The sequence below is a fragment of the Miscanthus floridulus genome, chromosome 4 (assembly GCF_019320115.1).
Source record: "Miscanthus floridulus cultivar M001 chromosome 4, ASM1932011v1, whole genome shotgun sequence".
Taxonomy (NCBI): Eukaryota; Viridiplantae; Streptophyta; class Magnoliopsida; order Poales; family Poaceae; genus Miscanthus; species Miscanthus floridulus.
In genome coordinates this window covers 71,952,401-71,980,132 of record NC_089583.1, presented here as the reverse complement: position 1 = coordinate 71,980,132, position 27,732 = coordinate 71,952,401, and the positions used below count along the sequence as shown (strand labels likewise).

Sequence of the window (27,732 nt, the reverse complement as noted above, 5' to 3'; positions counted from 1 at the left end):
AGAAATGACTTCTTCAGGGTAGTTAAGCCGAGAACCCAGCAGTGCAAATCTATTTTTAAGGAATTTTCTCTGGTTAACCATCGAGCCAAGAAATAAGCATTTCCCAGTTATTAAAGCAATGGCAAGATGCTTTTGTGTAGTTGTTTTGATCTTTTTCATTTCCTTGTTTGTTTCTGGTTTGATCTTCTATTTGTTTGCATCTTTAACTCTTTTAGTAGTAATTTTATAATACGTAGTGGTTTTTTACCCCTACTGTTTTCTCAAAAAACAAAGATGGTCTATTTAGACCTGCCGGAAGTTTTTTGCTGGGAGGCAATATTGTCTGTACAATGTAGAACCTTCATGATTCTGTTTGCCATAATGATCTTCTCACCTACAAGTGGCATCCATTCTTGGTTGCCTCGCTTTTTGTAAAGTTCATGCTGCTATGTTAGGATGATATTTATTACGCCCTCCGTTCCAAATTATAAGTCGCTTTGACTTTTTTTGGTTCATCCATTTTGCTATGTATCTAGACATATTATTATATCTAGATGCATAGCAAAATGGATGTACCCAAAAAGTCTAAACAACTTATAATTTGGAACGGAGGGAGTATTTCATATTTCTTTGCACTCAAATGGAAATATGTAGAAGAAATGTTCGTATGAGTCTGATTTCACAAGAAGATATTGAGTTGTTTTTCTGATTTTCACATCTAATACAATGGAACTTTCCGTTTTCTTTCACAATAAGTCGTGATTTTGGTATACTATTATCTCCTGCTATACGCTGAACAAAATTCACAGAACAGTAAAGTTGCCATTTTATCTTTTGGCTGTATATATTAAACCTTGTTTTCATTTTGCCATTTAGATCGTCGATTACAAACTAGCCCTTGAAGGCCCAGTGGCTTACAGAGATCATTATGATGTTGCTGATCCCCTGTCCTGTAAAGCTGTGTTTCAGAAGCTTCCTTACAAAAAAAGATTACAGCACCTCAATATTTATGTTATAGTTCAGTGGAGGGAATTAATTCATATTGGCCCTTCCTTGAGTATTCCTTCTTATATTAATTATAGGACCAGGTTGTTTCATCTGCTGAAATTGTCCCACATATTTCCTGTGAACAGCAACGTGAGTCGTTTTTCATATGTCAATAATCATGAGATTTTTAGCATAACCATGCCCCAAAATAGTGTCTGTCTTTTCGATTTTCCATTTCAGATTCAATGTCAAAGCATGTCAGGGTCCCTGTATGCTGAAGCTGTAATACTTCCATATGTTTTGAAGTTTATTGGGCATGGTGAATTTCTTGAGGATGCTGAGGGCTTTATAATGTCACACTCTACTTTAGTAGGTAATTCTGGAGCCTCTATGGCAAAATCATGTAATATTCCATGTTCGCTAAGCTTTGGTAGCACCAATCTTTGTGGTACTCTGGTGTCTACCGGTTCCTCTGGATCAGAAGGTACTGTTCTAAAAGAAACAAGGATTTTGTTGGAGTTCAAGGCAGGAAGTTTTATGAAATATCAGGTATAGTTTTGATGAAGAAGTCTATTTTCTCATTATTTCATTGTCACCTCCACATTTAGCTGTGTTTCTATAGCGTATCTCTAAATTCTACATAACCACATTAATATGCAGTTACCGCGAATCAATGGTTCCTATATTCTCCAATGTTCCAGTGGAGGTTTTACTTGCACCATGGGAAGTTGTGGATGTGTGCGAGGTGGTAAAGTCTCGATAGATTCTCAAGATAGACTTTGGAGCTTTGCCATTACCATTGATGGTAATGTAAACATCAAGGGGTCAACTGGGGATCAATCTATTGGAGGTACTACCTCTGTCCCCAAAAGGATGCAACTATGGGTTGCGTGCCACTTTAAGTGATTCATGTTTGACCAAGTTTCTAATAAATATTATTCATATTTATGGCCCCAAATCAATTTATTATGAAAATACATTTCGTAATTAATCTAATGATATTTATTTTATATTATAAATATTTATACTTTTTTATCTATAATTGGTTAAACTTGATATACTAAAACGTGACACTGTTCTAGAATTGCATTCTTTTGGGGACGGAGGGAGTACTTCAGTGAAGATGGATGGGCTATTTTCCAGAAATGTCATCCATGATGAGCTAAGATTAGTTCAGCCTTGGAATGACTTTTACCGTAATTCTTATTTCCATTTGGATTTTTCTTGTGAGGCAATAAGCAAAAAGATGGAAGAATATAACACCGTATGTCATGTATTGAATGGGCTGTGTGCTCCGTCCAGTGAAGTTTTAAGTGTGTCATCATGTGTTGATATTATGATGCCTAAAGATGCTTCTGTGTCTGCTAACTTCAAAACTAAAGAAGTGGTTCATGGAGATTTATTAGTATCAGTACAGGGAAAAGTAGAAAATATACATTCACTTGTCTGTAAGTGGGAAAGATGTGTTCCTGGTAATGAGAAGTACAGTCTATGTATCCATATTGCTGATAATAATCACGCGGTAAATAACCGGGTTACATTTTTTTTTATTAAGTGCGTAGTTGTTAGTTTGATATTCCATTTCATGGCAATCCTTTGCAGGTATATATCCGTGGATACTCAAATAAACATTCTACTGTTGGCATAGGACCAGGGGCAACAGTGACATTCCATCGCGTCCGTTTGAAACAGTTTGCTCCTTCCTTTCTTCTGATTTTCTTTAATTGTTTCTTCCATTGTTTTGTTAGGATCCTTGCAGCAAAAGACCCCTATTTACCCATATGCAGCATTGTAGCTTTTACCTTGTGATCTGACTAGGAACCTGATGTCTATCCTTGCTTGCTTTGTAAAAAATGGTAGTTTGGTGGTACACTGAATAGAACGAGTTGAGCGAACTGACTAGCTAACCGATAGTTATATCTTTAGTTGTAGAGGTAAATTATGCAGCTTAAGTGAGTGTGAGTACTAGTGAGCCCTGCTTACATGTTATACTCCACATGGATAAACATGTCAATTAACTTAGTTGCATCCTAATTTTTATGAGTCTACTTTTGTCACAACATCAACGACAACAACAAAGTATGAGTCTACTTTTGTCAATCCTTACAATTTACAGTAACTCACCGTACTAATTGCTTGGGATCACATTCTTTTTACATAATGTCAGGTTTAATGTTTAAAGCTGAACTTCAGGGTACATTTACTTATAAATATGCAATTGCATTCTCTATCTGGTTGTTTCTTATATTCTCTGTTTTCTGGCTGCAGGCATGGATTATTGTTAACCTCCGAGACATACATTGAGGTTAGCTCCATCAGCCATGCTAACTTTACTGAACAAAGTGTTATTTCGTCACCAAAGTCTAACTGGTTAAAAGATGATTCACTTAGCACAGCTTCACCGTGCTTGTTCTTTCATCAGAAGTATTTTACAGACAGTAGACCCATGCAATTTCACTGCAGGGTAGGTTGCTTTCTGCTCAAAGTTCACTCTACATGTTACAGATGTACTACATTTGAATCTTTCAGGGTCCTGTTGGTCAGATGTATTCTTTGGTTGCTAGCTCAATTTTATCTTTTGCTTTACTCATTTTGAATTTATCATCTGATGTCATCATCTTTCTTCCAGGTAGCAACTGTCCTTGTGCTGGTATTGAACAAACCGACTAATCATGGTGAAACTCCAAATGTAAGAGTTCAGCTAGCTGGTTTTATCCTTGGTAAGATATGCAGTATTTTTTCTGTTTAAGCTACAGAATATCATACATCATACTCAAATTCGAAATAGTTTCAATGATACACAGGGATGTTTTACAGTTCTAATTTGTATAGTGCACATGTATTTATTAATCTTGTTATATTACCTATGCTTTTTGCAGATGATGGATCATCCCTGTGCTGTGGCTGGGCTGATGATGCTAGGGCAGAATTATTGCTTAGACTGCAGGAAATTGCACATCTGGATGCTTCTTTTAATTTAAAGCTTTCAAAAGGAGGAAACAGCACAAATTTACAATACACTATTGGATGCTGCCTTGAAAAAATGTTGAAGAAGCACACAAGCGTTACCGTAAAGAACTGTGGAATTCCTCCTGATTTCTCTTGCCGAGATTTGGATGCATCTTCTGTTTCGGACAAAGTCTTAAATCGCTTGGAAGACAAACTTCTGAAATTTATTGTCCTTAATGCTTGTTGGAAGGGATCTCTGGTGAGTTTATCTATACATTGGTTGTCAAAGCATGTTTGAGTTTGGATCCATTATCTAGCACATATATCATTGGAGCTAATAAAATATTTTTATATTAATACCGTACGGCTATATTAGATAGAAAAACTTGACATTATTCTACCAGCCTTTGAATTGTTCTGTAACAAAATATTTGCTATTTGCGTCATTAGCCAGGTGATTTGTAGTACATTTCTACAGTGATTTGATTTGTCTCATGAGATATACACCTAATTTTCCTTTTCTTTATGTGTTTTCTAATTTCTAGTTTCATAATGACTAGAAAATTGCTGCATTGGTTGGCCAGGCCTTATGCTTATCAGTAATATACTTGAATTTTCTTAAATATATGCTATTTGATGAACTCCACATTTTTTGCAGAATGTTATCACATCAGCTCTAGACCCAGATGATATAAATGGGTTTAATGTGGAGCTCCCTGTTCCAATACAGAACATGCGGATGCTTTGGATAGAAGAAGTTTTCCCAGTAGATCCTTTGGAAGAAGCTCGCAGACTTTGTGATATTTTGGAAAACAGCTAGTGTTGTTCAGCAAGCACTGCACATTCTGGGTGATTTAGTACGCAGTATCCAAAAAAGGATGGATTGTCCAGATCGTAAGGCCACTTTGCTGAGATTTTTGCAAACAGAAAATGTGTTTCACACTTTCACCATGATACTGTCGTGCTTACAAGGGGGCAGACGGAACTTTCTAATTGGAGGGTGTTGCATCATCATTTTAAGCACTTCAGCATTAAGTGCTCTTGGAACAAAGTATAGGGGCATAATTTTTTGTTGTATTTATGTACTTATGCTCTTTGAGGCTGTGATCTGTAATGGCAGTTTCAGCACCTTACAAGTTACAATCTGAGATTCATGTGTGCACTTTGCTCCCAAGTCTCAATGAGAAAATAGCAAGCTCCTGCCTGATTTATACTTTGTACAAAGTTTCAGAATTTGAAATGTTGGAGATTGTGTGGTAGACTACAATTTTATGATTTAATGATATTTATTATGAATCATAAATATTAATAAATTTTATGTATATTTAGTTTAATTTGGACTGATTGACTCATCAAAAAACGAGATTTATGTTCTTTTCGGGATGGAGTATCATACAAGCAAGCTATAACATGACCTCCGGACACAGCAAATGAACTCATTTACATCGTGAAGCTGGGGGATGATAGAGACTGATCTCTGGGTGCTCGGTTGCTCATCTCTGTTGAAGTTGATCCCAGATTGTTCCACCACATTTTGCAACGTGTGAGAAATATACTGACGAGTTTGCAACGTGTAAGGAATATCCGAACGGTGAACGAACGATGACCTTGTTCGTTTTCGCTGAATTTTAGCTTATGCTAATTTGTTGTGAGAGGAAAACACAGTTTATTTGCTGAAAAGTACTGCTGAAGTAGTGCTGCAGAACAATATATCCTTTTGATGTTGATTCTTATTTGCAACGTGTATACAAATTTGGCTGTTCGGTCTCCGTATCGATGTACCCTTTTGATGTTGATGCTGATTTGCTGAACGAGCGGACCTTTCGCCCTTTTGTATCCAACGTTCCAAGCTCCCAAAAGCAAACGTTAATTTTGGATAACTGATCATGCTTCCTGTCTCCTACCCTACCACTATCATCTGAGGGTGTCAAGATCAGCTGTAGAGTTTGGACACACAAACTCAAGAATTGCGAGGACCACAAAAGCACACAGCACACTTTTGTATCTATGGTACAGTTAGTAGACTACCATGACCAATGCGCCTCAGCTATATATCATGCAATTGATATTATCACATTTCAAATTTAGGTCAGCAAGAATTGCAAGATGGTCACCTCAGCTGCTGGTTGCCAGACAACAGAACGCACTTGTACAAACATGTAGCAATTGATGCATAACCTAATCAACAAACAAATTATTTATTTTCAAGCCTGCCGATCGGACCAACAGCGATTTCTTGTTAGCTATCACATGTCAGGCCAAAATGATGTCAAAAGGGGCGAACAGCAGGGTCCAGGTGAAATTTCAGCGTATACAAGACATTCCTCCATACACCAAAAAAGCAGCAATATTCATGGAAGATCATGGGCTTGACCCTTTCTTGAACAGCTTGATTTCATCACCGTAGTAGTAAGCACTGCCAATCATCAGAGCAACTGTAGCGCCTTGAGCAACTACACGTGCCCTCATCAGTTTCTGACCCAGCTGAGAGTTCCCATATCGGAAACTGATCAGACCAGCTGTCAGAACTCCAGCAGTAACCAGTGCACCTGAAAAAAGATGCGAACATTATAAGAATTTAGTCGTCAAGTGATTAAGCTTAAGGCATCCAATCCAAACATTACTAATAAATTAAAATTTTAGCAGCGAGTGCCAAGTCAAGTTTCTGCTTCATTACAGCATGACAGAAAGTTTCATTGGTAACTATATATAAAGTAAAATTGTCACACACACACAAAACCCTATGGTTGGTAGATCCAGAAAGTGCAGTAAAATATGTTATTGAATGGTCTGAGATTTCGAAATGAGAACTAGCAAAGCAAGGATGATAAACTCAGAACAAATCAAAGACTTAATAAGACTTCCTAATATAATAAATCTAAATACTTCAAGGACATTGGCCCATACTTCATGAATTATCTTGAAGCTGATGGATAGTTATGCCAAAGAGGCTGAAATTTTCAGAACATCCTGAATCCAGCCTCCATTCTTTATGCTCTTACTATTATTTGTAAGGGCATCATCAAATTCAACTCTTGAAGTGTTGCTCATGGGGGTGCCACATGTCCTGACTCCAACATCCATTATTTATGCTACAAACTCAAGAATCACCACAGTATGTCCCCTAAACGGCTAAACCAGATGAAAGTTCCTCATCCCCATCTCAAACGGTTACAGGTTACCCTGAGCTAACCTAGCTACCTCATTTTTGTTTCCATCAAACAGTCTATTGGTCACACAATAGCTAGTGTTCTCATACACCCAACCAAGAAGCAAAATACTTTACAAACCATTTTTGAAATATTAACAAAACCATTCGATTAGTTAACAGCACCTGAATTAGTGAGAAGTCCCATTTAAACTCCCCGCACACCTCCTCTCCCTGCTTGGGTTGAGGCCCACCTATCACTTGCCACTAGCCACCAGCGCGGCAGCGCCACACGTTCGCCTCCCTCACTGTCATGAGCCCCCCGGCACCCCCCCCCCCCACCCCCACCCACTCACACACACGTAAGCTACCTTTATTACTTTCGACTGCTTTAGAAACTCATTGAGTAACCTGCAAAATTCATTATAAGATGAAGAAGATCTTGCTGGCAATAAATCTATACCTAATATTAAAAGGAGAAAATCCTTCCTCCAAGGTCCATCACCCTCTCCCAGTTTGTCAGTCCCTCCCACTCCCCAGAGCATAAGAGTCCTGGCCAGTTTTACTAATAGTAGTAGTACGTGATGAATTAGGGATAAGAGTCTAATTGGTCAAACTGTACGTTATGTTGCACGGACATGTTTGCTAGTATTATATAAAAGAAGAAAGTTCAATTAACCAATAACAGCACCAGACATCTTCAAACTAGTCACTGATTTGGATCTAGTCAACTAACTTTATTCCACCAAAGCCTATATTAGATCACCATAACGTGCATCGAGAATAACAAATATTGATTGTCCTAGAATGCACACATAAGCAACTCAGCTATTATCATTCATTCATAGAGGTACATGAAAATGGATGTAAATGTGCTTACGAATAACCATCCATAGAAACCTAGGTCTATTCCACAGTTTGTCTACCCCTATCATCAACAAAGCAATCCTTTATGGCCACATTTTACAGGGTGAATACCTATGCACTATTTGATTACTGATAAGGCAGAAAATTTCGACCACCATATGCATACAAAACAGGGACAAAATTTCATGCAAGGCAAATTGCTACCATCTCAAATTTCGTTTTCTCCTGCCCAGCCCACATAGTGCAGTTACTGATCAATGCAAATAAGAATGCATGCTACGCAAAAGAAGTAAAACGAATAGACAAATTGCAACCCAGCCTATATGGATTATTATGTATGTAGCAGTAGCAAATCAAACAACAGATATCTAATTTCATGACAGTTGTCACAACTTAATTCCTGCAGTAGCGCCTCCATCAGTCTAGTGCCGCCATAAGCAATCCAAAACAGAAAAAACACGGTCCTACTCATAGGAAACAACAGAGCTAGATCCCCCACCCCACCCCACCCCACCCTACCAATCCAAAACCTGAACCCCGCACGGATTACATCCGACGACCCTGCATCCGGGGCAGGTACTCTCCCCGTCCTCAGTGCGAAAAGGGACTAGGTAGGTCCGCTGGCGTCAACGAGAGAGAGAGAGGCCGGAGACGCGTACATACCGATGGGCACAAAGGGGTTCTTGACGGGCTTCTTCCCCTCCAGCTGGAAGTCCTCCATGTGGAGCGGCGGCGGCGGCGGAGCGCTGCCTCCACTGCCCTTCTCCATTCCGAATTGCGTCGCCGGGGTGGAGGAGAAACAAGAAGAAGAAAAAAAAAAGAGGCGCCTTTTGCAACAGCGGCGGCGCTGCGCTTCGGGTTTGCAGAGCCTTGCTGCCGCCGCTCTTCAGCTAGTGAGGAGAGGGCATGCCCACTGTTGGATTGAGATCCGAGGGCGGAGGGATGTTGGAGTTAGTGGGGCGCGCCAATGGTCTGCTTGTGGTGTCAAACTTGCCAACCGGGCCTCAGCAAAACTTCTCTCTCCACCGTCGATCGTCACTCTGTCCAGAGCTTTCTGGAATGCGTGTATTTTGGTGATCAGTGTTTAAATTCTTTTGTAATTTGTACCCGAATCAACCAAATTGACACTCTTAAGACTGACTCTAGATAACAGATGCATGACATAGATTCTGCAAATTTGGAATGCAACTTTTTTCATTTCGGGCGTGCTTATTTTTCATTGGCCCTGTTCGCTTCTCTTATAATCCGTCTTTTTCTACTTGTTTTTTTAGCTAGAACAGTGTTTTTCTCTCACAACAAATTAGTCGGAACAGTGTTTCGTCTTTTTTTTTCAGCGGAGCGAATGGGCCCATTTTCATAAAAAGGTGATTGTCTTGCACAAAACTTTCAAAATGCATATCTATATATTCTGACCTTGCTAATGGCACTCTAATTAGCTAATCAGTGATGAGTTGCTTACGTGGCATGTTAACTAAGGTAGTGTTTGGTTCCAAGCTAGGATGAGATGGGATGGGGTGGGATGAACCCAGATTTTAGGTGTTTGGTTTGGGGACAATCAGAGTCAAGCACATCCCACCTAGGATATTCCATGGAATCTGGGGGCGAGCTCTTCCCCTCAGATTTGGCGGATGGGGTCATCCCCATGGGACGAGCGAGCCCGTGAGAAAGAAGAGGAGCTCGAGCGTGGAGACGAAGAAGAGAAGCCTGATGAAGAAGAGGACATGCCGTACGTCGGAGTTGATGAAGAAAGCGAGCTCGTCGTCGGACACGGAGGGGAAGAGCTGGGCGCAGATTCACCCTGAGCCTCGGCGCGGCATGCGGCTATGGGAGCACGAGCTCTGCCCCAGCCCTAGCGTGCGGCCATGGGGCGAGCTCCGCCCCTGGCGCCGCCATGCCCGGCACTGGCGAGCTCCGCCCCCGACAAGCCGCGCGGACCCGTGCGAGCTCTGGGGTCGGCCTTGCCACCGCCGCCACCGCAGAGGAGGAGGCGCCGGGCAGCCCACAGCCAGGTTTGCCGGTGGGGTGGTGCGTGGCCAAGCTCGCTAGCGCGGGGCAACAGGACGCGGTGGAGGCGGTGCGGCCGTGCGGAGCCACGCGAGCCTGGTGGTGTTGGTCTGCGGTTGAGGACGAGAGGGATAAGAGAAGGAAGAAAAAGAAAAAGAAAACTGACAGATGGGCCCTACTTATCAGTGGCTCATCCTACTTTTGATGTCTCTAAACCAAACAGAAAATGGGGTTGTCCCCATCCTTTCTCAACCAAACAGAAAATAAAATCGTCCCATCCCACAAACTAGAGACAAGACCATCCCACTCTACCTTATCTCCCAACCAAACGCTACCTAAACAAACACACAAAACCTAACATGTGGCATGCTGTTAGCTATGTGCCCCTATCTCTTTCCTCTTATCTCTCTTCCTCTCTGTGATAGTCACTGTGCCACATAGGGGTAGTGTTAGCACTTATTAGGGTGCGTGGTGTATGTGTCGTGCGGGGGTATAATTACCAAGTTTAGACATTTATATGTGATTTTTGTGATTTTCGTATCTAGATAACAATACTGGACAATTCTAAAGACTATGATCAATTTTATTGAGGTACATATTGCACCAACTACATAACATCATTCTAGTCATAAACCTGATAGCTCCTGTAACGGCTAACAATTTTGAGGTACATAAGTATAAGAAATTTATGAATAAATATGGTTTCATAGTTCATGGATTTTTTTTATATTTAATCATTGTCATTTATTTATTTTCTGACATGTACAATACCCTCTAATATTTATCCAATTGTGATAGATTTTGATTACATATTACTACATATCTTTTTCATAGTTGTTAAATCATGGAAATTTATAGGCTTAGCATTCCCAACTTGCGTGTATATGTGGAATGCATAACACACACCGTGTATGTATGGGTATTTTAGGTTACCTTTTCATAATGACAGAGGTTATAATTTAGATAATCATCTTTATAATAGTAAATGTGGATAATTTAGATGGAAAGTTAGCGGTATGTTGTATTATTAAGTTTGTAAGACAGGAGGTAGATGGATTGGTTGGCAACGACGGTTGTCTAGAGAGGCAATATGGCAAAGTCTTGTGGGCACTAGAGATCATCAAGGGTGGATGGGGTGTGGCGGTTGCGCGGCTGTAGTAGTGTGGTGGAGTTGGGTGATAAAAAGAGTGCAAATGGTAAAGATATTTCTCGTTTGAATCTATTTATAGGAGTTTAGATGCGTCCGTATCTGAATTTGGATATTTGATATCCGATATTGTATGTGTATCTAAATACTCAAATCATGTATATATTAAAATTGAATTCGAGAAATATGCTTTATCTATATTCATAGCCATAGATATCCGACTGTTTGCACCTAGTGATAAGTGATGGCAACCTTGGTGGGCCAAGGCCAAGCCGGATGCTGCTTCCGCTTGGTCAGTAGCCAGTCAGTAAAAAAAAAAAAAAAGGAGAGAGAGAGTAGCCAGTCAGTACTCGGTAGGTTCCCTACACTACGTAGAAAAACCTTTCTAGGGGCGGCTGGTAACGCTCTGTAGGGACGGTTTTGCTAGCCGCTCCTATAAAAGGGTGGCTACAAATTGTTGATTTGTAGGGGCGGTTGGTACTGTAGTCGTCCCTATAAATTGATTTATAGGGGCGGTCTGGGAACATCAGCCGCCCCTACAAATCGATTTGTAGGGGCGGCTACAGTACTAACCGTCCCTACAAATCATTTTTTTCGCCAAAAAAATTTAAATTTACAATTCAAATTCGACCAGAACATATATTTTTCAATTAGCATTAAAGATAAACAAGTAAACTAACCAACCTTGTTCTACCTCAAAACCATATGAACTTTAACTATGTCAGATATATTTACATATGGAGCAAACCATTTTTATATGGAAAGGGAATTTTCATAATTTCGTCAAACATACCATAGCCGCACACAAAGAACTCAGACTAAGAAAAAAATAGAAATACAAAGTAAGGCAGATTGCATCATCTTTGCCTTAAACCACTATAGGAATGTATAGAAATTACTAAGTACACCATGTTCTGACCACGGGTGTGCTTAAAAAGATGCTTTATCTGCATTATGAACTTCAAATAGTTGTTGATAGCATAGAGAAAAGCAGGTACTGCAAGAAGAACATTATTGCGACCAGCCTGGCCAGTGAAGAAGGATGGTTAGGGCTTGTTTGGCACGGCTCCTCCCGAGGGGCTCCTCCGGAGGAGCCGGAGTCGTTTTGGAGGAGCCACAAATTGTGGCTCCTCCAAAACGGCTCCGGCTCCTCTGTTTTTTACTGAAAAACGGCTCCTCCAAGAAAACGTTTGGCAGGGCTCCTCTGGAGGAGCCGGAGCCGGAGCCAGAGAGGAGCCCTGCCAAACAAGCCCATAGTGTGGTGGACAAGATCACTAAATTCGTATAGTAATATTTCAGAGCAAATCAATTGAGACCTATGGACTACAAGTAGTAAAAGATTCACTGTACAGTTTCTGTAGATCAACAGAACATGAAAAGACGAGAATATTTTATATAAAGTGTAAAAACAGTAAATCCAGAATTTTGGCTAGAATTCATAACAAAATACTGAAACCAAAGCTTATATGTACTATATTTGTACTAAGCAAGTATAAGTACCAGTCGAAATAAAGCTTATACGTGAATAAATTTAGAGTTTGAACTTGATTTCCTGGTACTGTTTTCAGGCGTCCTCTGAACTATCTTCTCAATGCGATTCAATCTCATCAATTCAATTATTTTGTCCCGCTTGAAGTGAGGGTAACATTTTCTTTTCTTTTAGACAATTGCTCATGTAATTGGATAAAAAGATCACTTGAGTTATTACCTGGATGAAAGTATGCTCCCTGCAATCATCCACTTCTAGGATTGATGCCATGTTCCCACAGCGGTAGCAATAATTAGGTGCACTAAATATAAAACTTTGAATAACCTCATTCATCTTCAGACATAAGCTGCAGGCATGCAATGTAGGATATGGATGTCTTTAAATACTAGCTGGGCCCAGCAGAAATATTATCCTTAGGTGTGTTCTATTCTAACCAACAATTTTCCAGAATGCACTAGTTTTCAAGGACAAAACATAGTGATTTGACAGTGAAGCAATCATTAAGCCCTTTACTAGTACTTCCAAAGTCCTGCTTAGTGATATCAGAATTTAAAAAAAGAAAAGAAAAAGTATGTACAGTAACCTAAGAGAAGACACTCACTTCCTTAAGCATTGGTCATAGAACCCATAAACTTGAGTAATCTGCAAATAATTTCACTAAAAACTTTAATTTGTACCGCTGATAACAGAGAATGGAGTGATGCAGCAAGAAAACATGAACAATTTGTGAAACAAGAAATTGTATACCTGTCGGCTTTCATGGTTTCCTCTGAGAATGGTGATCCTCTGAGGATATCGAACTTTTAAAGCCACCAAAAGCTGTTTGTTTGCAGTGGATAAAATTAGTGCCAAGAATTAGTAAAGTTCTGCAATTTAGAGATTTGAAGTAGGAACAACAAAAGGCAGATATGATCAGCTTTTCAGTAGAGTGCACACTACACACCTATACTGCTCATGATCACTATGGGTAGATGAATATGCTGATGGTGCTAACATAAAGACATGTGAGTTTACACTTACTGTGACAGTTTCGACAGAGTAGTAACCACGGTCAACATAATCTCCCATAAACAGGTAGTTCGTATCTGGACACTGGTAAAAGTGAAAGTTTCAAGATACTGAAATTTTAACATGTTTCTTTATTAAATCGGAGAAGTGACAGAAGCAGATGAACAGAAAATAGTGAGGTACCTTTCCACCAATTCGGAAGAGTTCAGCAAGATCATGAAATTGTCCATGGATATCACCGCATATAGTAACAGGACTCTTTACAGGCTGCAACAATGGTGACAAAACCAATCGTCCAAAGTCAAATAACATGACCAAATAAGAGCTGCATCTGTGAATCCAGCATCTAAACAGCATAGATTATCTGAAAGCATCCATCTTATCTCCTGGTGTTCAAATGTTGGTTAAAGCTATACAGTTCAGAAGGTTCAGAAGGTGTTTCTTTCCCACCACTATGACATTTTTTATAAAAAGCTTAAAAAAGGTAGGTTCAGGAATCTTTCATCAGGAACGAAGACGCAATATAAGGTGTCATAACATCAGGAATGAAGACGTGGTATAAGGTGTCACAAATTTATGCATTTAGTTAGCAAAACACAAATTTAGATTGTGCAAGGTGGCATAGAGTGTGAGCTGGGAACTTAAACCATTTTTTTATTGCTAATTGGGCCGGGTCAAAGCTTAAGCTAGATATGAAGAAAAGTTAAGCTGTCCCAAACAAGATAATATATCAATTGGTCACACAATGAAATTGCTGATAACTTAAGCCAAAGCAATCAAAACAGCGAACCTGAACATTGCTTTCCTCCATGAGAATCTCCTTTGCCTTCTCACACAGAGCTCTGACCTGAAACATAAATTGCACTGGATCAGAACCTCCCATCCCAGCCAAAGCAATCAATTGTTTTCAGTTGAAGCAGAGAAATTAATTCAACGTCAGAAACGCCAGAGGGGGGCTAAAAAAACTTTTTTTTTTCTTCAGCTTAAAAAAAAAAAAAGTAGCGTCCCGCTTAGCTCACAACCACATCCCCAGCTGGCAACCGCCTAGGCCCAGCGCCAGCCAGAGCAAATCAAACGCCCCCGCCAGCCATTTCCGCGCCAACCAGCATCGCAACGCATCCGGAGACTAGATCTCCTCCGGGACCCGTCCCCCGGCCCCACAATTCCGCCAGATCTGGTGAAAAAGCACCTCGAACTGAGAGGAGAGTGACGGAGAAGGCGTTACCTCGGGCTCAGCGAGCGGCTTGCACTGCATGAGCCGCTCGATCTGGTCGTCGAGGCCGCCATGGGGGCTGCTCATCTTGCCGCGGATGGAACCCTAGATCTGGGCGGGCGCGACTCGTGAGAGGGGGGCAGGCGGAAGAGGGAGGAGAGAACGAGAGGTGGGGAGGAGGGAGGGGCGGCGTGGGGGAGAGACGGAGGAGGGGCTCGGAGGAGAGGGAGGGTGCGACGCGGGACGCCGAGCGAGGGAGAGAGAGAGAGAGAGGGAGGGGAAGGAAGAGTCGAGACGGAGAGAGAGAGAGGAGGGCTGATATTTTGGTTTGGTGTACGTCGGGCCTTTGTAGGGGCGGTTCAATCACCAGCCGCCCCTACAAATACCAACACCAGGGGCGGCTGGTGAGTGAGCCGCCCCTACAAATCAGACTCATTTGTAGGGGCGGCTCGTATCACCAGCCACTCCCGCTGTTCTATTTGTAGGGGCGGCTGGTCTCTGGGCTCCTCAGCACGTCACTGTAGGGGCGGCTTTATCACCAGCCGCCCCTACAAAAAATTTGCTCTGTTGCTACAAATCGTTTTTCACGTAGTGCTAATCCCTGCTGATGAAATACCGTCCGTAGTCCATGTTGATAAACTCTCTGCAATCAGTGCAAGTGCAGCGTTTTGCTGACCTAAATGTGAACTGCTAGATAATTTAACCGATAATAAGTCATAAGTGTTAAGTGATATGCTGCTCTGCTAGATAATTTAACCGATAATAAGTCATAAGTGTTAAGTGATATGCTGCTCCTATAAACACATGGCAGGGATAGGCGTCGAAAGATTTCCTGCTGCCGCAATGTAGCCGCTGCAGGGGCAGGCGTCGAAAGGCTCCCCTGCCGCACTGTAGCCATAGCAGGGACAAGCGCAAAAATCAGCCCTGCTGTTACATCTAGTCACTGTAGCAGCATGGCGGCCTGACATATCTGTGTACTAGGATTAGATGGGTAGAGTTATATATATAGCTTTCTACTACAACTTAGTAAAGTGAGCGAGTTCAGTTTTGCCATCTCCTCTGTAGAGCTCCGGCCAACGCTGGTGCTTGTGCTGTGTGTGTGCGCGCGCTCTGTTCTCCCTCACTTCTTCTACCTCCAGCCGTAGTGTGTGTGGTTGGCAACGATGGTGAGTGATTGGTTCACCCGTACCGAAGATCCTAGGCCCAACAAGTGGTATCAGAGCCGTACAAGCGTCGTCGTCGGACTAACCACTGGCGACGACGGATGGTTTGGAGATGGGCGACAGCAGCGGCGCTGCTATGGCTGCCTAGCCACGACAGGAGGTCGTTGTGCACACGGTGCGGAAGGTCAGCGGCACCACGAAAGGGTCGAGATGGCGACTAGAGGGGGGGGGGGGTGAATAGTCTTTTCTAAAACTTAATCGCGTCGGCTAACCGATATAAATGCGGAATTAAAACTATCGGTCTAGCCAAGACTATACCCCACTATATATGTTCACTAGCACCTTGCAAAAATAACAATTATGCAACAAAGGTGTCGGGCTAGTTAGAGCTCTCCTAAACAATTCTAGGAGCAAGGTTACACAAACCTATGCCACTAGTATTTTAAGCAACAAGAGAGCTCCTACACATGCTAGTAAGCAAAAGCACAAAGCTAACAAAGCTCACTAGCAATGCTCAATAACAAGGCAACCAATGCCTAATTAGAGAGCGCAAATACTTAGCTACACAAACTAAGCAATGTGACTAACAAAGTTACTAAAACCAAATTAGCCACGCAAGGGAGCTACTTCTATGCTACACAAGCAAGAAGGTAATTAGCAAGCTACACAAGCTATCTAATTACAAGAGCAACTACACAAGCTTAATATGTATAAAAGTAATTGCAAGCTTGTGTAATGGGGATGCAAACCAACGGGAAGAACAAGGTTGACACGATGATTTTTCTCCCGAGGTTCACGTGTTTGCCAACACGCTAGTCCCCATTGTGTCGACTGCTCACTTGGTGGTTTGGCGGCTAATTAGCATCACCCGCTAAGCCCGCACGTCGGGCGCCGCAAGAACCTACCCCTTGAGTGAGGGTAGCTCAATGACACGCTTTACTAGAGTTGCTCTTCGCGGCTCCCGCGTGGCGAGCACAATGCCCCTCACAAGCACTTCTCCGGAGCACCGCACAAGCTTCTTGCGCGCTTCGACAGAGACCACCACCAAGCCGTCTAGGAGGTGGCAACCTCCAAGAGTAACAAGCACCACCGGCTTGCAACTCGATCACCTAGTGCCACTCGATGCAACCTCATGATGCAATCGCACTAGAATCGCTCACTCACACAATCGAATGATCACTATCAAGTATATGTGATGGAGGGCTCCCAAGCACTCACAAGCATGGACACTACGTCCCCTTAGGTGCTCAGCACCAGCCATGGCCGAAGGCCACTTCTATTTATAGCCCCAAGGGCTAAACTAGCCGTTACCCCTTCACTGGGCAAAAATCGGGCCGATCGGACGCTCCGGTCGTGTTGACCGGACGCTGGACCTCAGCGTCCGGTCGCCCACAGACGGCCATGTGTCCCAATTCCAACGGTCACTTGTCCTGACCGGACGCAGCAGCTTCAACTGACCGGACGCTGGACCCCAGCGTCCGGTCGTTTCCAGTAAGGTACCCGAGGCGTATTTCTTTGACCGGATGCGTCCGATCGCATGTGATTGGACGCAGCCTAGCGTCCGGTCACACTCCAGCTTCTGCGTCACCGTACGTCAGCCTGACCGAACGCACCCTGCCAGCGTCTGGTGCTTTCAGACCCAGCGTCCGGTCAGTTGACCGATGCCAGCGTCTTCGTGATCAACTCGTTTTCACTTCTAACTTCTTCACCCTTGCTCCAATGTGCCAACCACAAGAACTTGCATCCGGCGCAATAGAAAATAGGCATTCTATTTTCCCGAAAGCGCCGAATCCTGCCGAACCCATCTCAACCCTGCAAACACCACCTCCTTTGTAAATATGCCAACACCACCAAGTGTACACCACCATGTGTATGTGTGTTAGCATTTTCACAATCATTTCCCAAAGGATGTTAGCCACTCAACTTGCCACGCCACTCGATCCTAGCGACGATGCAAAGTTAGATCACTCGAGTGGCACTAGATGACTGATATGCAAATAAGTTTGCCCCTCTTGATAGTACGACCATCTATCATAAACCCGGTCATAAACTTCTCTACACACCTATGACCAGTGAAATGAAATGCCCTAGGTTATACCTTTGCCTTGCGCATTCCATTCCATCTCCTCCAATGTTGATGCAACACATGCACCAACATGATCAACAATGATATGATCCACTTCATATCATCACGTGATCATATTGGTTCATCGATCTTGACTCCACTTGCTCTTCACCGTTGCCATCGTCCATCGGCGCCAAGTCTTGCTCAAGCTTCACCGCCATGCGGTCCATCACTCCAAAGCCTTCGACTTGCCCTTCACGCTTGCAACCGGTCCATCAAGCCAAGTCTTGTCTTGATCTTCTCCACCTTGATCACATGACTCAATGTCATGTCTCATGTGCATTTAAGCTCCTTCATCATCACATGTGTGAGCTTTGCAACATCTCCAAGCCATTTTCACCTTCATGGAATATGTTGCTCACACACATGTACATGTGGACTAATCACCTGTGTATCTCACATAAACACAATTAGTCCACCTAAGTTGTCACTCAATTACCAAAACCAAACAAGGACCTTTCACACCAGTTGGCCAACGCTGACTCGCACCAACTATGATGAGTGGGCGGTGACCATCAGGTCAAGCTCAGAGCCCGACGGCTCTAGAATGCTATTGATAAGGGCACCGATAATAAAGAAGACAATATGTTAGCATTGGAGGTTATCCTCGCTGCTGTGCTAGCGGAGTACAGGGAGCTGTTGGGGGCAAAGAACTCTACTAAGGAGGCGTGGGAGGCTATTGCGGCGATGCGCGTCGGTTCCGATCGCGCAAAAAGGCAACGGCCCAGCTGCTGAAGCAGGAGTATGCCAACCTCAAGTTCAAGGATGGTGAGTCAGTGGAGGACTTCTCCCTCCGTCTGTAAATGCTTATCAGCAAGTTAAAGAGCCACAGTGTCACCATCAATGAAGAAGAGGCGGTCTCCAAGTACCTCCACTCCGTGCCGGCGAAGTACATCCAGATTGCTCTCTCCATAGAGACGATGCTAGACTTGTCCACCCTCACCATTGAGGATGTGACAGGCCATCTGTGTGCGATGGATGAGCGCAAGGAGCAGGCCACAGCAATGACGGATAGCGGCAAGCTGCTGCTGATAGAGGAGGAGTGGGCTGCCCGGATGAAGGAGAAGAAGTCTGGGAAAGTGATGTAGACTAGGCCCAATCTTCTGAAAGGTATGATAGCGTCGATTAGTGTAGACTCAACATTCATGATCTAGGCTTTGAACCAAGTCTGATTTGGACCCCCGTAACTGTTACACCACTGCTCCATTGGTTATCAACCATGCGAATGCGATTGACCTCGCCGAGAAGGCTTTTCTGCAAGCGAATCGAGAACACAATCAAGAACGAGATGAACACAATCTGAAATTGCAAATAAATATGAGGCTTATGATAACAAGAAGGAGTTCAAGTCTTTATTTGAAAGGACTAATCATCATAGGTGAACAAGATCAAGAACTGGGGCCCTGGTTCATAGCAAGCAGCCTTGGTGGCACAGTTGCAACAAAACGATGTCTGTTTCATGAGAAAATCAAGAACTAAATAAAACCCAAACCCTAAGGAGAGCGACGACTGCTAATTATAGAGTCTTAGGCATCACCCCCCTAGACACGCCCCCTAATGGGTCCAAACATGATACACGGTCCAACAGACCAAAAGACAGTGTCATAGCACTCTGGCAGATTCTGGACGCTGACTTGTTTTAACGATTCCTATTGATTTCGAAGGGCTTTTGACGTGAGACCACATGCATTGGATTTCTTATCAAATTATCTTTCTAACCATATATCGATCATCGAAAACGGAGTCCGGATGCGTCTTGGGTGACTAGTTTAAGGTAGACTGGTCCTGAAACCCGAGATGGGCTCCAACTTCAGTTGGACTGGGCCTCCACCATGAGAAAGATGAATTGGACGCCTATGATGGACCTCCTCTCATTGGCTTGTTTGTGATGAAGAAATGATGTCCTCATCAGGAAGCCTCCTCCAGCCGCGATGGCGATGGCAAGCGCCGCGACAAGGTTTCTTTGGAGTAGAAGAAGAAGAAGGTCAACCCCAATGCCTACCGGCGCTGTGGGAAGATGGGCCATTGGACAAAGGAGTGCCCAAATCACAAATAAGAGAAGAATACTGAGGCTCATTTAGTGCAGGCTGATGAGGATGATGAGGCCACTCTCCTGATGGTGACATTCTGTGCACTGCACGATGTTGAGGCGAAGGAGAAGGGAGAGGTGATGGCAGTGGATGGGCTTGGTAAGGCTATGAAGGCTGTCAACCTCAATGAACCACGCAGCCAAGTCCACCTCGGACATGTGGACATCGAGCAGAAGCAGCGGTGGTACCTAGACTCCGGCGCCAGCAACCACATGACGGGCTCCAAGGAAGCCTTCTCCGAGCTTGATGGCAACGTGATCGGCACGGTGAAGTTCGGTGACGGCTCAAGGGTGGCTATCCGAGGGTGTGGCACCATCATCTTTAGGTGCCAGAATGATGAGCACCACGCGCTGATGGATGTATATTACATTCCATAGCTGCGTTCAAACATCATCAGCATTGGCTAGCTGGATGAGCACGACAGCGAGGTACTGATCAAAGACGATGTTCTCAGGATCAGGGACTGAGAGCAGCGCCTTCTTGCTGAGGTGAAGAGGTTCTAGAACTGGCTGTACCTGCTTGACTTGAAGGTGGAGCAGTTGGTGTGCCTAGCAGCATGACACACCGAGGAGCCGTGGCTGTGGCATGCTCGGTTCGGCCATCTCAGCTTTGACGCACTTGGTCGGCTGGAGAAGATGGTCTGAGGGCTGCCCACATCAAGCACGTAGGCGAGCTATGCGATAGCTGCCTGGCCAGGAAACAAAAGAGGCTACCGTTCTCAAAGGCGGCCAAGTATCGTGCGGTGGACACTCTCGAGCTCGTCCATGGCGATCTCTGTGGGTCAATCACGCTAGCCACAAATGGTGGTCAATGGTAGTTCCTTCTGCTCGTGGATGATTGCAGTCGCTATATATGGCTACAACTCCTGATGAGCAAGGGCGAGATGGTGGAGGCGATCAAGAAGTTCAAGGCGTGCATGGAGGCAGAGAGCGGCAAGAAGCTATGCGTGCTATGGACTGATCGTGGCGGCGAATTCACTTCGATGGAGTTCGCTGTGTACTGCATGGGTCTGGGTGGGTGCAACATCACACCGCACTATACTCGCCACAACAGAATGGTGTGGTGGAGTGACGGAACCAGACGGTGGTTGGCATGGCTTGATCTATGATGAAGGCCAAGAGCATGCCGGCAAGGTTCTGGAGTGAGGCAGTGACCACAATGGTGTTCATCCTCAACCACGCACCCACAAAGGCCTTGAAGGGCATGGCACCGTTCGAAGCCTGGTATGGGCGCAAGCCGAGCATGTCCTTCCTCTGGACATTCAGCTGCATCGGCCATGTCAGGAAGACGAAGTTGGTCCTCACCAAGCTGGACGACAGGAGCACACCGATGGCGCTCCAAGGCTACACGGAAGGTACTAAGGCATACCGGCTCTACGACCCACGCGGAGGCAAGGTGGTTGTCTCACATGACATCATGTTCAACGAGAAGGTGGCCTAGGACTAGAACAGTCTGGGCACGGGGGAAGCTGGCGGCTTCACCAACACCTTTGTCGTCGAGCACTTGGTCATCCACGGTGGTGGAGACGCTGGAGAGGAGGTGCCGACGACTCCAGCAACAGAGCCGAGCACTCCTGGGACAGTGCCGAGCACTTCAGGAGTGTAACACCCTAGGTGTTAGACTTGCATAATTTGAATTGCATTGCATGAGCATGAGCATCGAGCATTCATATATAAGCTTTTATAATTGAAACATGTGATTGAAACATATGAAACATGCTTGTTATTTTATGTTTCCTTGTATATATGCATATGATCATGAGTGAATACATGTAAATGGTTGATGTGAGTCACTAAAACATCTTAACTACACTTAGGATGACTAGTGGAACAATGTTCATGAAGGTCACTTTGCATGATCAAGTCCTTAAGTGATGCTATGTATGTTGACCTAGAAACTTTATGTGTAACCAGTGTATGAAATGATTGTGTGACCCTAGGAATAGCTTAAATATGTTTGTAATGTCATTAGGAACAACTTTGGTATTCTTGGCTAGGGCTAATTTGGTCACTAGGTCATAGTTTAAGTGTCTACCATCATTTGAATGTAGTAGGTTTGACCTAGTTTGAACTATGTCATAGAGACCTTGCATGGATGTGGTCACTAAAGCAAAGTTGTAGTATTTGATGAGGGGAACAACTTTTATTTTTGGGTCATAGATTAGTTTAGCTCCTAACACGCTTGGAATTGGCTCACAAAAATCAGCTTTGCACTGTTTTCAACACTTCCAATTTTTGCTAAGTCATGCTTCACTGACAGTTTGACAAGCTCAACTTTGGGTTGACTTTACTCGGTATTGGTTGAGAATTAGCATGTGGTCCTTTAATAAGAATTGTAGCTGGTACTTAGGGCTACAAGTTTTGTTCAGTTGGTTTGCACTAAGGAGCTACGGATTAAGAGTTTGATCGCTGGCAAATCGCGTCGTCAGACTCAGTTTTGGGCTCTGATGGTGACCAACAGTGGTTGACCAGCGCTAGAGCATGAACGCCGCGTGGGGGAAATGAGGCCACGCGTTGCTGGCGTCCTGCCCAGCGTGGCCACATCAGGCCAGAGCGCACTACATCATGCCCCGCACTCGCCCGCTCCCTCCCCGCGCTCTCATTTCACTCTCTGCCTCCTCCTCCTTCATTTTCCCATAGCAGCACAGCAGCTCAGCACAGCGCAGCTCGTCGCCGTCACCTTGCCGGCCCGCAGCTTGCACCGTATTGCTTCTCCACCACCGTAGCCACTCCACCATGATCCCACCGTCTCACCACGCTCGCATTGCTTGCTATCCACGCACGGTAAGGCTTCTGTGCCGCATTTGACCTCGCCGTTGCTTCGCTGCCATACTGTGTCGTCGTGGCCATGCTGCCTCCGATAGCCATTCACCGTAATAGTTGGTGCGATAGCTTCGCCGTAGCTTGTAGATGCTTGGCCGAGCCTTAGATCGAGTCGTCGGGGTCACCTCTGGCATATCGCCGTCGATCCACACCGCCGTGCCGCCATTGACACCGCCGTCGTCATTAGCGCCGGCAATAGGTCCAGCTTAGTAGCTCAATCGGTGCGGGAGGTCTTGGGGGTCACTCTGGTGTCGGTGCCATCGTCGGAGAGGGTCACCGTCGACGAACTCCGGTTGTCCTGCGCCACGCTCTGTTTTTGCCATCGCTGACGTGTGGGGTCGACTGACCCGAGGGCCCCAGCTGTCAGTGACTCGGTTGAGAAGGATAGTTCATTTATTTTCAGATTTGATGCAAACTTTGAAAAATAATAAGTGGAGTTGTAGAGATCCAAATCTTGTGAACCAAATTTTGCAGTGTTCCTTAGGAAGTGTAGTATTTTATAAAAATATGATAGGTACATTTTCTAATGTTTTTTATTAAGGATTAAAATGCATTTAGATAAATGCTTTGTGTATGTTTACAATTTTGTAAATTTGATATCTTGAGCTAGAAAACTCCTAAAATTGTGATTCCAATTTTGTGGGTTTTGTATTGACATGCTCTAGTTAGAAAAAATAATAAGTTGCTGTAAACTTGATTTAAAAATGGTCTTTCTATTTATTTATTAATAAATGGTATTTTCTAAGGGAATTTGTAGGGATAAAAATTTGTAATATATTGCTATGCAAATTTTTGTACAGTGTATGGCACTTATATGAAGCTAGAAAAAATATATAATCTGTTGCTTGACACTTTTCTATAGGGTTTACTATTTCCACTAAATTAACCCTTGCTAGCTTATCATTTTTGCATAGGAAGTTATACATGTGTAAATGGTATGAAATTTTCACAGTAGCCTATTGTGAGCATTAGGAGTCCACTGTAATTTTCTAAGAATTTATTATGCACATTGGGTATATATTTATTATTTAACCTAATTATCTAGTTAATTTGATAAAAGCATTTAAATGATTAGTTTGGGATTGGACATTATGTTTTCTTGAGTTTATTTGATGTCCTTAAACTGTTGGTATGCTTGGTGAGGTCAAATTTGGAATGGTTATATGCAGTAAAAATATCGTTGCTTTATAATTCAGGTGAGAAGGGTTTTCGGACAGATTCTGTGGTTTGGTATGTTGCATAGTACAAATAATGTTTGCTATAAAAATGGTTAATAACAAAGTTGTAGGTAACTTCTTCATATATCTTGTGTTAAAATTTTAGGACAATAGGCCAAAGGGTTTAGGAGTTATAGCCGTTTAAAGTTAGTATTCCGAAATACTCGCTCTCTGGAATTTCTGGACAGCACTAGATTGATTGCTTGTTTTGGTTAGGATAGAATGTGAATTAGCTTTTGATGATTAAATAAGAGTTGTAGGCAATTTTATAAGATTTCCAGAAAGTCTAAGATCATAGCATTTGGATAAGCAGAACTTCAGTTATGAGTAAAACAAGTAGCTACTATTTTATGGTGTAGTAAATGAATTGTTGAAGTGTTTGATTAAGTAATCAAGAAGAGATATGCACATACTCAGTAAAATGTCATGCACTTGTTATTACTTTAACACCATGCTATTAAGAATACTTACAAGAATGCATTCATCATGGGTCATCATACTATACTTGTCAGTATATATGCATTCACAATATCTTATGCTATATTCATGCATCTAGGATCGACAGAGGAGATAACGTTGCTGGAGTTCAACGAAGGAGAGGAAAAGGACCAGCAGGAGATTCCTCAAGCCATAGCTCCCGAAGAAGAGGAGCAGACCCTAGAAGAGCTTCCGGAGTGCCCTGACCACCGCCCCACTTCTTTTCTGAAAGGCAAGCCCCAGAGCATTCTAAGTCTCCCAATATTTTATAAAATATTACTCGAGTCCTTTATGATTGATGCATTAGGTTATAAGAGTTGATTGGAAACACTTGATGCATATAATTTCCTTGTCCAGAAATACTCCTTTAACCCGGTGTAGGTCCAGGATCGAATATATGCTTAGCCATGCTTAGACCGGTAGAAGTCGGGTGCTTTTCTGTCACATGTGAGATATAGGTACTTGAGTTGTACCAAAGGTGACCTAAGGTGACCATTGATCTGATCCACCTAGGTTTGTGTTAGGGATAAGTTCTCAGCTGGTTGAAATCGATTCGAATCGCCGTCTCTCCCGGATAGTGAGAAACTTAGCTAGCCCCAACATTGTAGTAATTGTATTATGGAATATAATGGTTCGAATAAACATGGAATTACTATACCTGCTATGGTTACTATTGTATGCTCTTAAAATGATGTATCACATGTTTGGCACATGATAGTTGCTGATTTAGAGATGGATAGTTATAACTAACTTGTTAACAGAATTATAATTGTATAACTGAGTTAAGCGCTTTTCATGTAAAATGTTGTCAAGCTATCTCCACTTATACAGCCTTGCATAATCCTTGGAGTCAATTTATTTCTGGTTTGTGACGGGTAAGTCTAGCTGAGTACCTTCTCGTACTCAGGGTTATATTCCCCTTGTTGCAGATGGCACAGTATATCATGGATATTGCAAGAGTTGCTTCTATCCCGCTGTGGATGATGAGTAAGCCTTGGGTAGCCTTCTTCACTAATCCCTCTATATGCTTTTGTGGACTGTGATCATACGTTGGCACGGTATTAAACTATGTTGGTAAATGCTGCTTTCGAACTTAATTTGCTTCCGCTATTATCTATCAAACTTAGTTTGTAATAACTCTATTTCATACTCTGATGATGGAAATGTATCTATGAACTTTATGTAATATGTGACATGTATATTGAATCATGTACGATCTTGGTTGTTTGTGGATCGTTTATCGAGATCCGTCGTGATACTCAACAGACTACCGGGTTTATATGGGCTCAAGTATGACAGTGCGACCGCTTGCGGGCTGCCATTGTATTTGTGCTCTTATAAATTGGTCGGTTCTACGACAGGGAGGGGTGCTGAGCACTTTAGGAGTGGTGCCGAGCAGTCCTGCAATGGTGTCGACCACTCTAGGACGGGTGCCGAATGCTCCCGTAGCGAAGCCAAGAGGTCTTGCTGTGGTGCCGACCACTCCAAGACGAGTGCCGAGCACTCTGAGAGGGGTGCTGACCACTGTAGGAGTGATGACGAGCGGTCCAGGAGTAGTGCTGAGCACTGCAGCCGGGGTGCCGAGCCCTCCATGTGCTGTGTTGACCACTCTAGCCGAACATGGGACTCCATCGACGCCAATCGAGTTCGCCTCACCTCCAAGCGACATCACTGAGTTCGTGGATGCCTTCCAGGATGGTGAGGAGGTGCAGTTCCACAGGCTGGATGACATCGTCGGTGGTACAGGGTCCTCAGTCCTGGTGGGTCGGCTGCTTAATGACCTAGAGCTGCTTCTCGTTAGTGTAGAGGAACCACCCACATTCGCGCTAGCCGAACGCGATGCAAATTGGCGACAGGCGATGCTGGAGGAGATGAAGGCGATAGAGGAAAACGAGACTTGGGAGGTAGTCGATCCACCTCCAGGATGCCGTCCGATCGGCCTGAAGTGGGTGTACAAGATTAAGCAGGACGAGCACGGCGCCATTGTCAAGCATAAGGCACGCCTCGTCGCCCGAGGCTTTGTCCAGCGTGAGGGCATCGACTTGGAGGAAGTCTTTAAGCCGGTAGCGTGCATGGAGTCTATCCGACTGTTGCTAGCTTTGGCAGCAGCGAAGGACTGGCGCGTCCATCACCTGGACGTAAAATCGACCTTCCTCAATGGTGACCTGACGGAGACGGTTTTCGTTGGGCAACCTCGGGTTTCGCCATCAAGGGAGCGGAGCACAGGGTGTTCCGACTGCGCGAGGTGCTCTATGGGCTACGGTAGGCCTCGCGAGCGTGGAACGCCAAGCTTGACGCCACGCTGGGCGAGCTTGGGTTCACGCGGTGTGCAACCGAGGACACGCTCTACACGCGGCGACGGGGGAAGGAGGAGCTCGTTGTTGGCGCATATGTGGACAACTTGATCGTCACCAGCGCGCGTACGGAGGACATTGATAGCTTTAAGCGTGAGATGGCAGTTTGTTTTCGAATGAGCGATCTCGTCGCGCTCTCCTACTACCCAACATCGATGTGAGACAGGGGAAGGAGACGCTCACGCTCAGTAAGAGTGCGTATGCCTTGAAGCTATTGGAGTGGAGCGGCTTGGCTGAGTGCAAGCCGTGCGTGACTCCGATGGAGGAGTGGCTGGAGCTGACGAAGGCCAGTACCGCGGTGAAGGTAGATGCAACACTCTACCGAAGCATCATCGACGGTCTGCTTTCTAGTCCACACGAGGCTGGACATTGCGTTCGCTGTGGGCTACGTCAGCCGCTTCATGGAGGATTCCCGAGAGGATCACTGGGCTGCGGTGAAGCGGCTGCTGCACTACGTCAAGGGGACGGTGGATCAGAGGATCGTCTTCCCCAAGATCAGCGGAAGTTGGCTGTGGCTCACTGTGTTCAGCGATGCAGACATGGTGGGGGACATCGACGGACGGCGCAGCACCTCTGGCATGCTCGTCTTCCTCGGGTTGGCTCCAATCTCATGGCTATCGCTGAAATAGAAGGTGGTGGCGTTGTCCACGTGCGAGGCAGAGTACGTGGCGGCGGCCACAGCGGCGTGCCAAG

The 27,732-nt window shown here is 44.2% G+C and overlaps 3 protein-coding genes across 3 annotated transcripts; 1 reads left to right on the top strand and 2 right to left on the bottom strand.

Moving 5' to 3' along the window:
* Positions 1-973: 973 nt before the first annotated feature.
* Positions 974-5,220, top strand: LOC136551713 (CST complex subunit CTC1-like). The gene is made up of 8 exons (XM_066543254.1): positions 974-1,515; positions 1,627-1,816; positions 2,049-2,488; positions 2,569-2,657; positions 3,235-3,271; positions 3,596-3,686; positions 3,846-4,174; positions 4,574-5,220. Exons 1-8 carry the CDS (start codon positions 1,165-1,167, stop codon positions 4,733-4,735), a joined length of 1,689 nt encoding a protein of 562 aa, XP_066399351.1. The 5' UTR covers positions 974-1,164; the 3' UTR covers positions 4,736-5,220.
* Positions 5,221-6,014: 794 nt separating this feature from the next.
* Positions 6,015-8,800, bottom strand: LOC136551712 (RING-H2 finger protein ATL48-like). The gene is made up of 2 exons (XM_066543253.1): positions 8,594-8,800; positions 6,015-6,464 (listed from the first exon to the last, which is right to left on the bottom strand). The coding sequence occupies exons 1-2, from the start codon at positions 8,697-8,699 to the stop codon at positions 6,277-6,279; spliced, it is 294 nt and encodes a 97-aa protein (XP_066399350.1). The 5' UTR covers positions 8,700-8,800; the 3' UTR covers positions 6,015-6,276.
* A 4,338-nt stretch (positions 8,801-13,138) lies between these two features.
* LOC136551711 (serine/threonine-protein phosphatase PP2A-2 catalytic subunit-like) lies at positions 13,139-14,916 on the bottom strand. Its single transcript, XM_066543251.1, has 6 exons — positions 14,804-14,916; positions 14,369-14,425; positions 13,762-13,845; positions 13,591-13,662; positions 13,318-13,389; positions 13,139-13,212 (listed from the first exon to the last, which is right to left on the bottom strand). Exons 1-6 carry the CDS (start codon positions 14,876-14,878, stop codon positions 13,168-13,170), a joined length of 405 nt encoding a protein of 134 aa, XP_066399348.1. The 5' UTR covers positions 14,879-14,916; the 3' UTR covers positions 13,139-13,167.
* Between the last annotated feature and the right edge of the window lie 12,816 nt (positions 14,917-27,732).

Bases quoted from the DNA above. Each gene is read 5' to 3' on its own strand.
- LOC136551711 (XM_066543251.1), bottom strand. From the start codon at position 14,878: ATGAGCAGCCCCCATGGCGGCCTCGACGACCAGATCGAGCGGCTCATG. The intron at 13,663-13,761 runs GTACCTCACTAT...CACTTTTACCAG, and splicing joins TCTTCCGAATTGGTGGAAAG to TGTCCAGATACGAACTACCT. The intron at 13,390-13,590 runs GTAAGTGTAAAC...GCAAACAAACAG, and splicing joins ACTCTGTCGAAACTGTCACA to CTTTTGGTGGCTTTAAAAGT.
- LOC136551712 (XM_066543253.1), bottom strand. From the start codon at position 8,699: ATGGAGAAGGGCAGTGGAGGCAGCGCTCCGCCGCCGCCGCCGCTCCAC. The intron at 6,465-8,593 runs GTATGTACGCGT...ATCTTTTTTCAG, and splicing joins GAACCCCTTTGTGCCCATCG to GTGCACTGGTTACTGCTGGA.
- LOC136551713 (XM_066543254.1), top strand. From the start codon at position 1,165: ATGCCCCAAAATAGTGTCTGTCTTTTCGATTTTCCATTTCAGATTCAA. The intron at 2,658-3,234 runs GTTTGCTCCTTC...TTCTGGCTGCAG, and splicing joins CATCGCGTCCGTTTGAAACA to GCATGGATTATTGTTAACCT. The intron at 4,175-4,573 runs GTGAGTTTATCT...CATTTTTTGCAG, and splicing joins CTTGTTGGAAGGGATCTCTG to AATGTTATCACATCAGCTCT.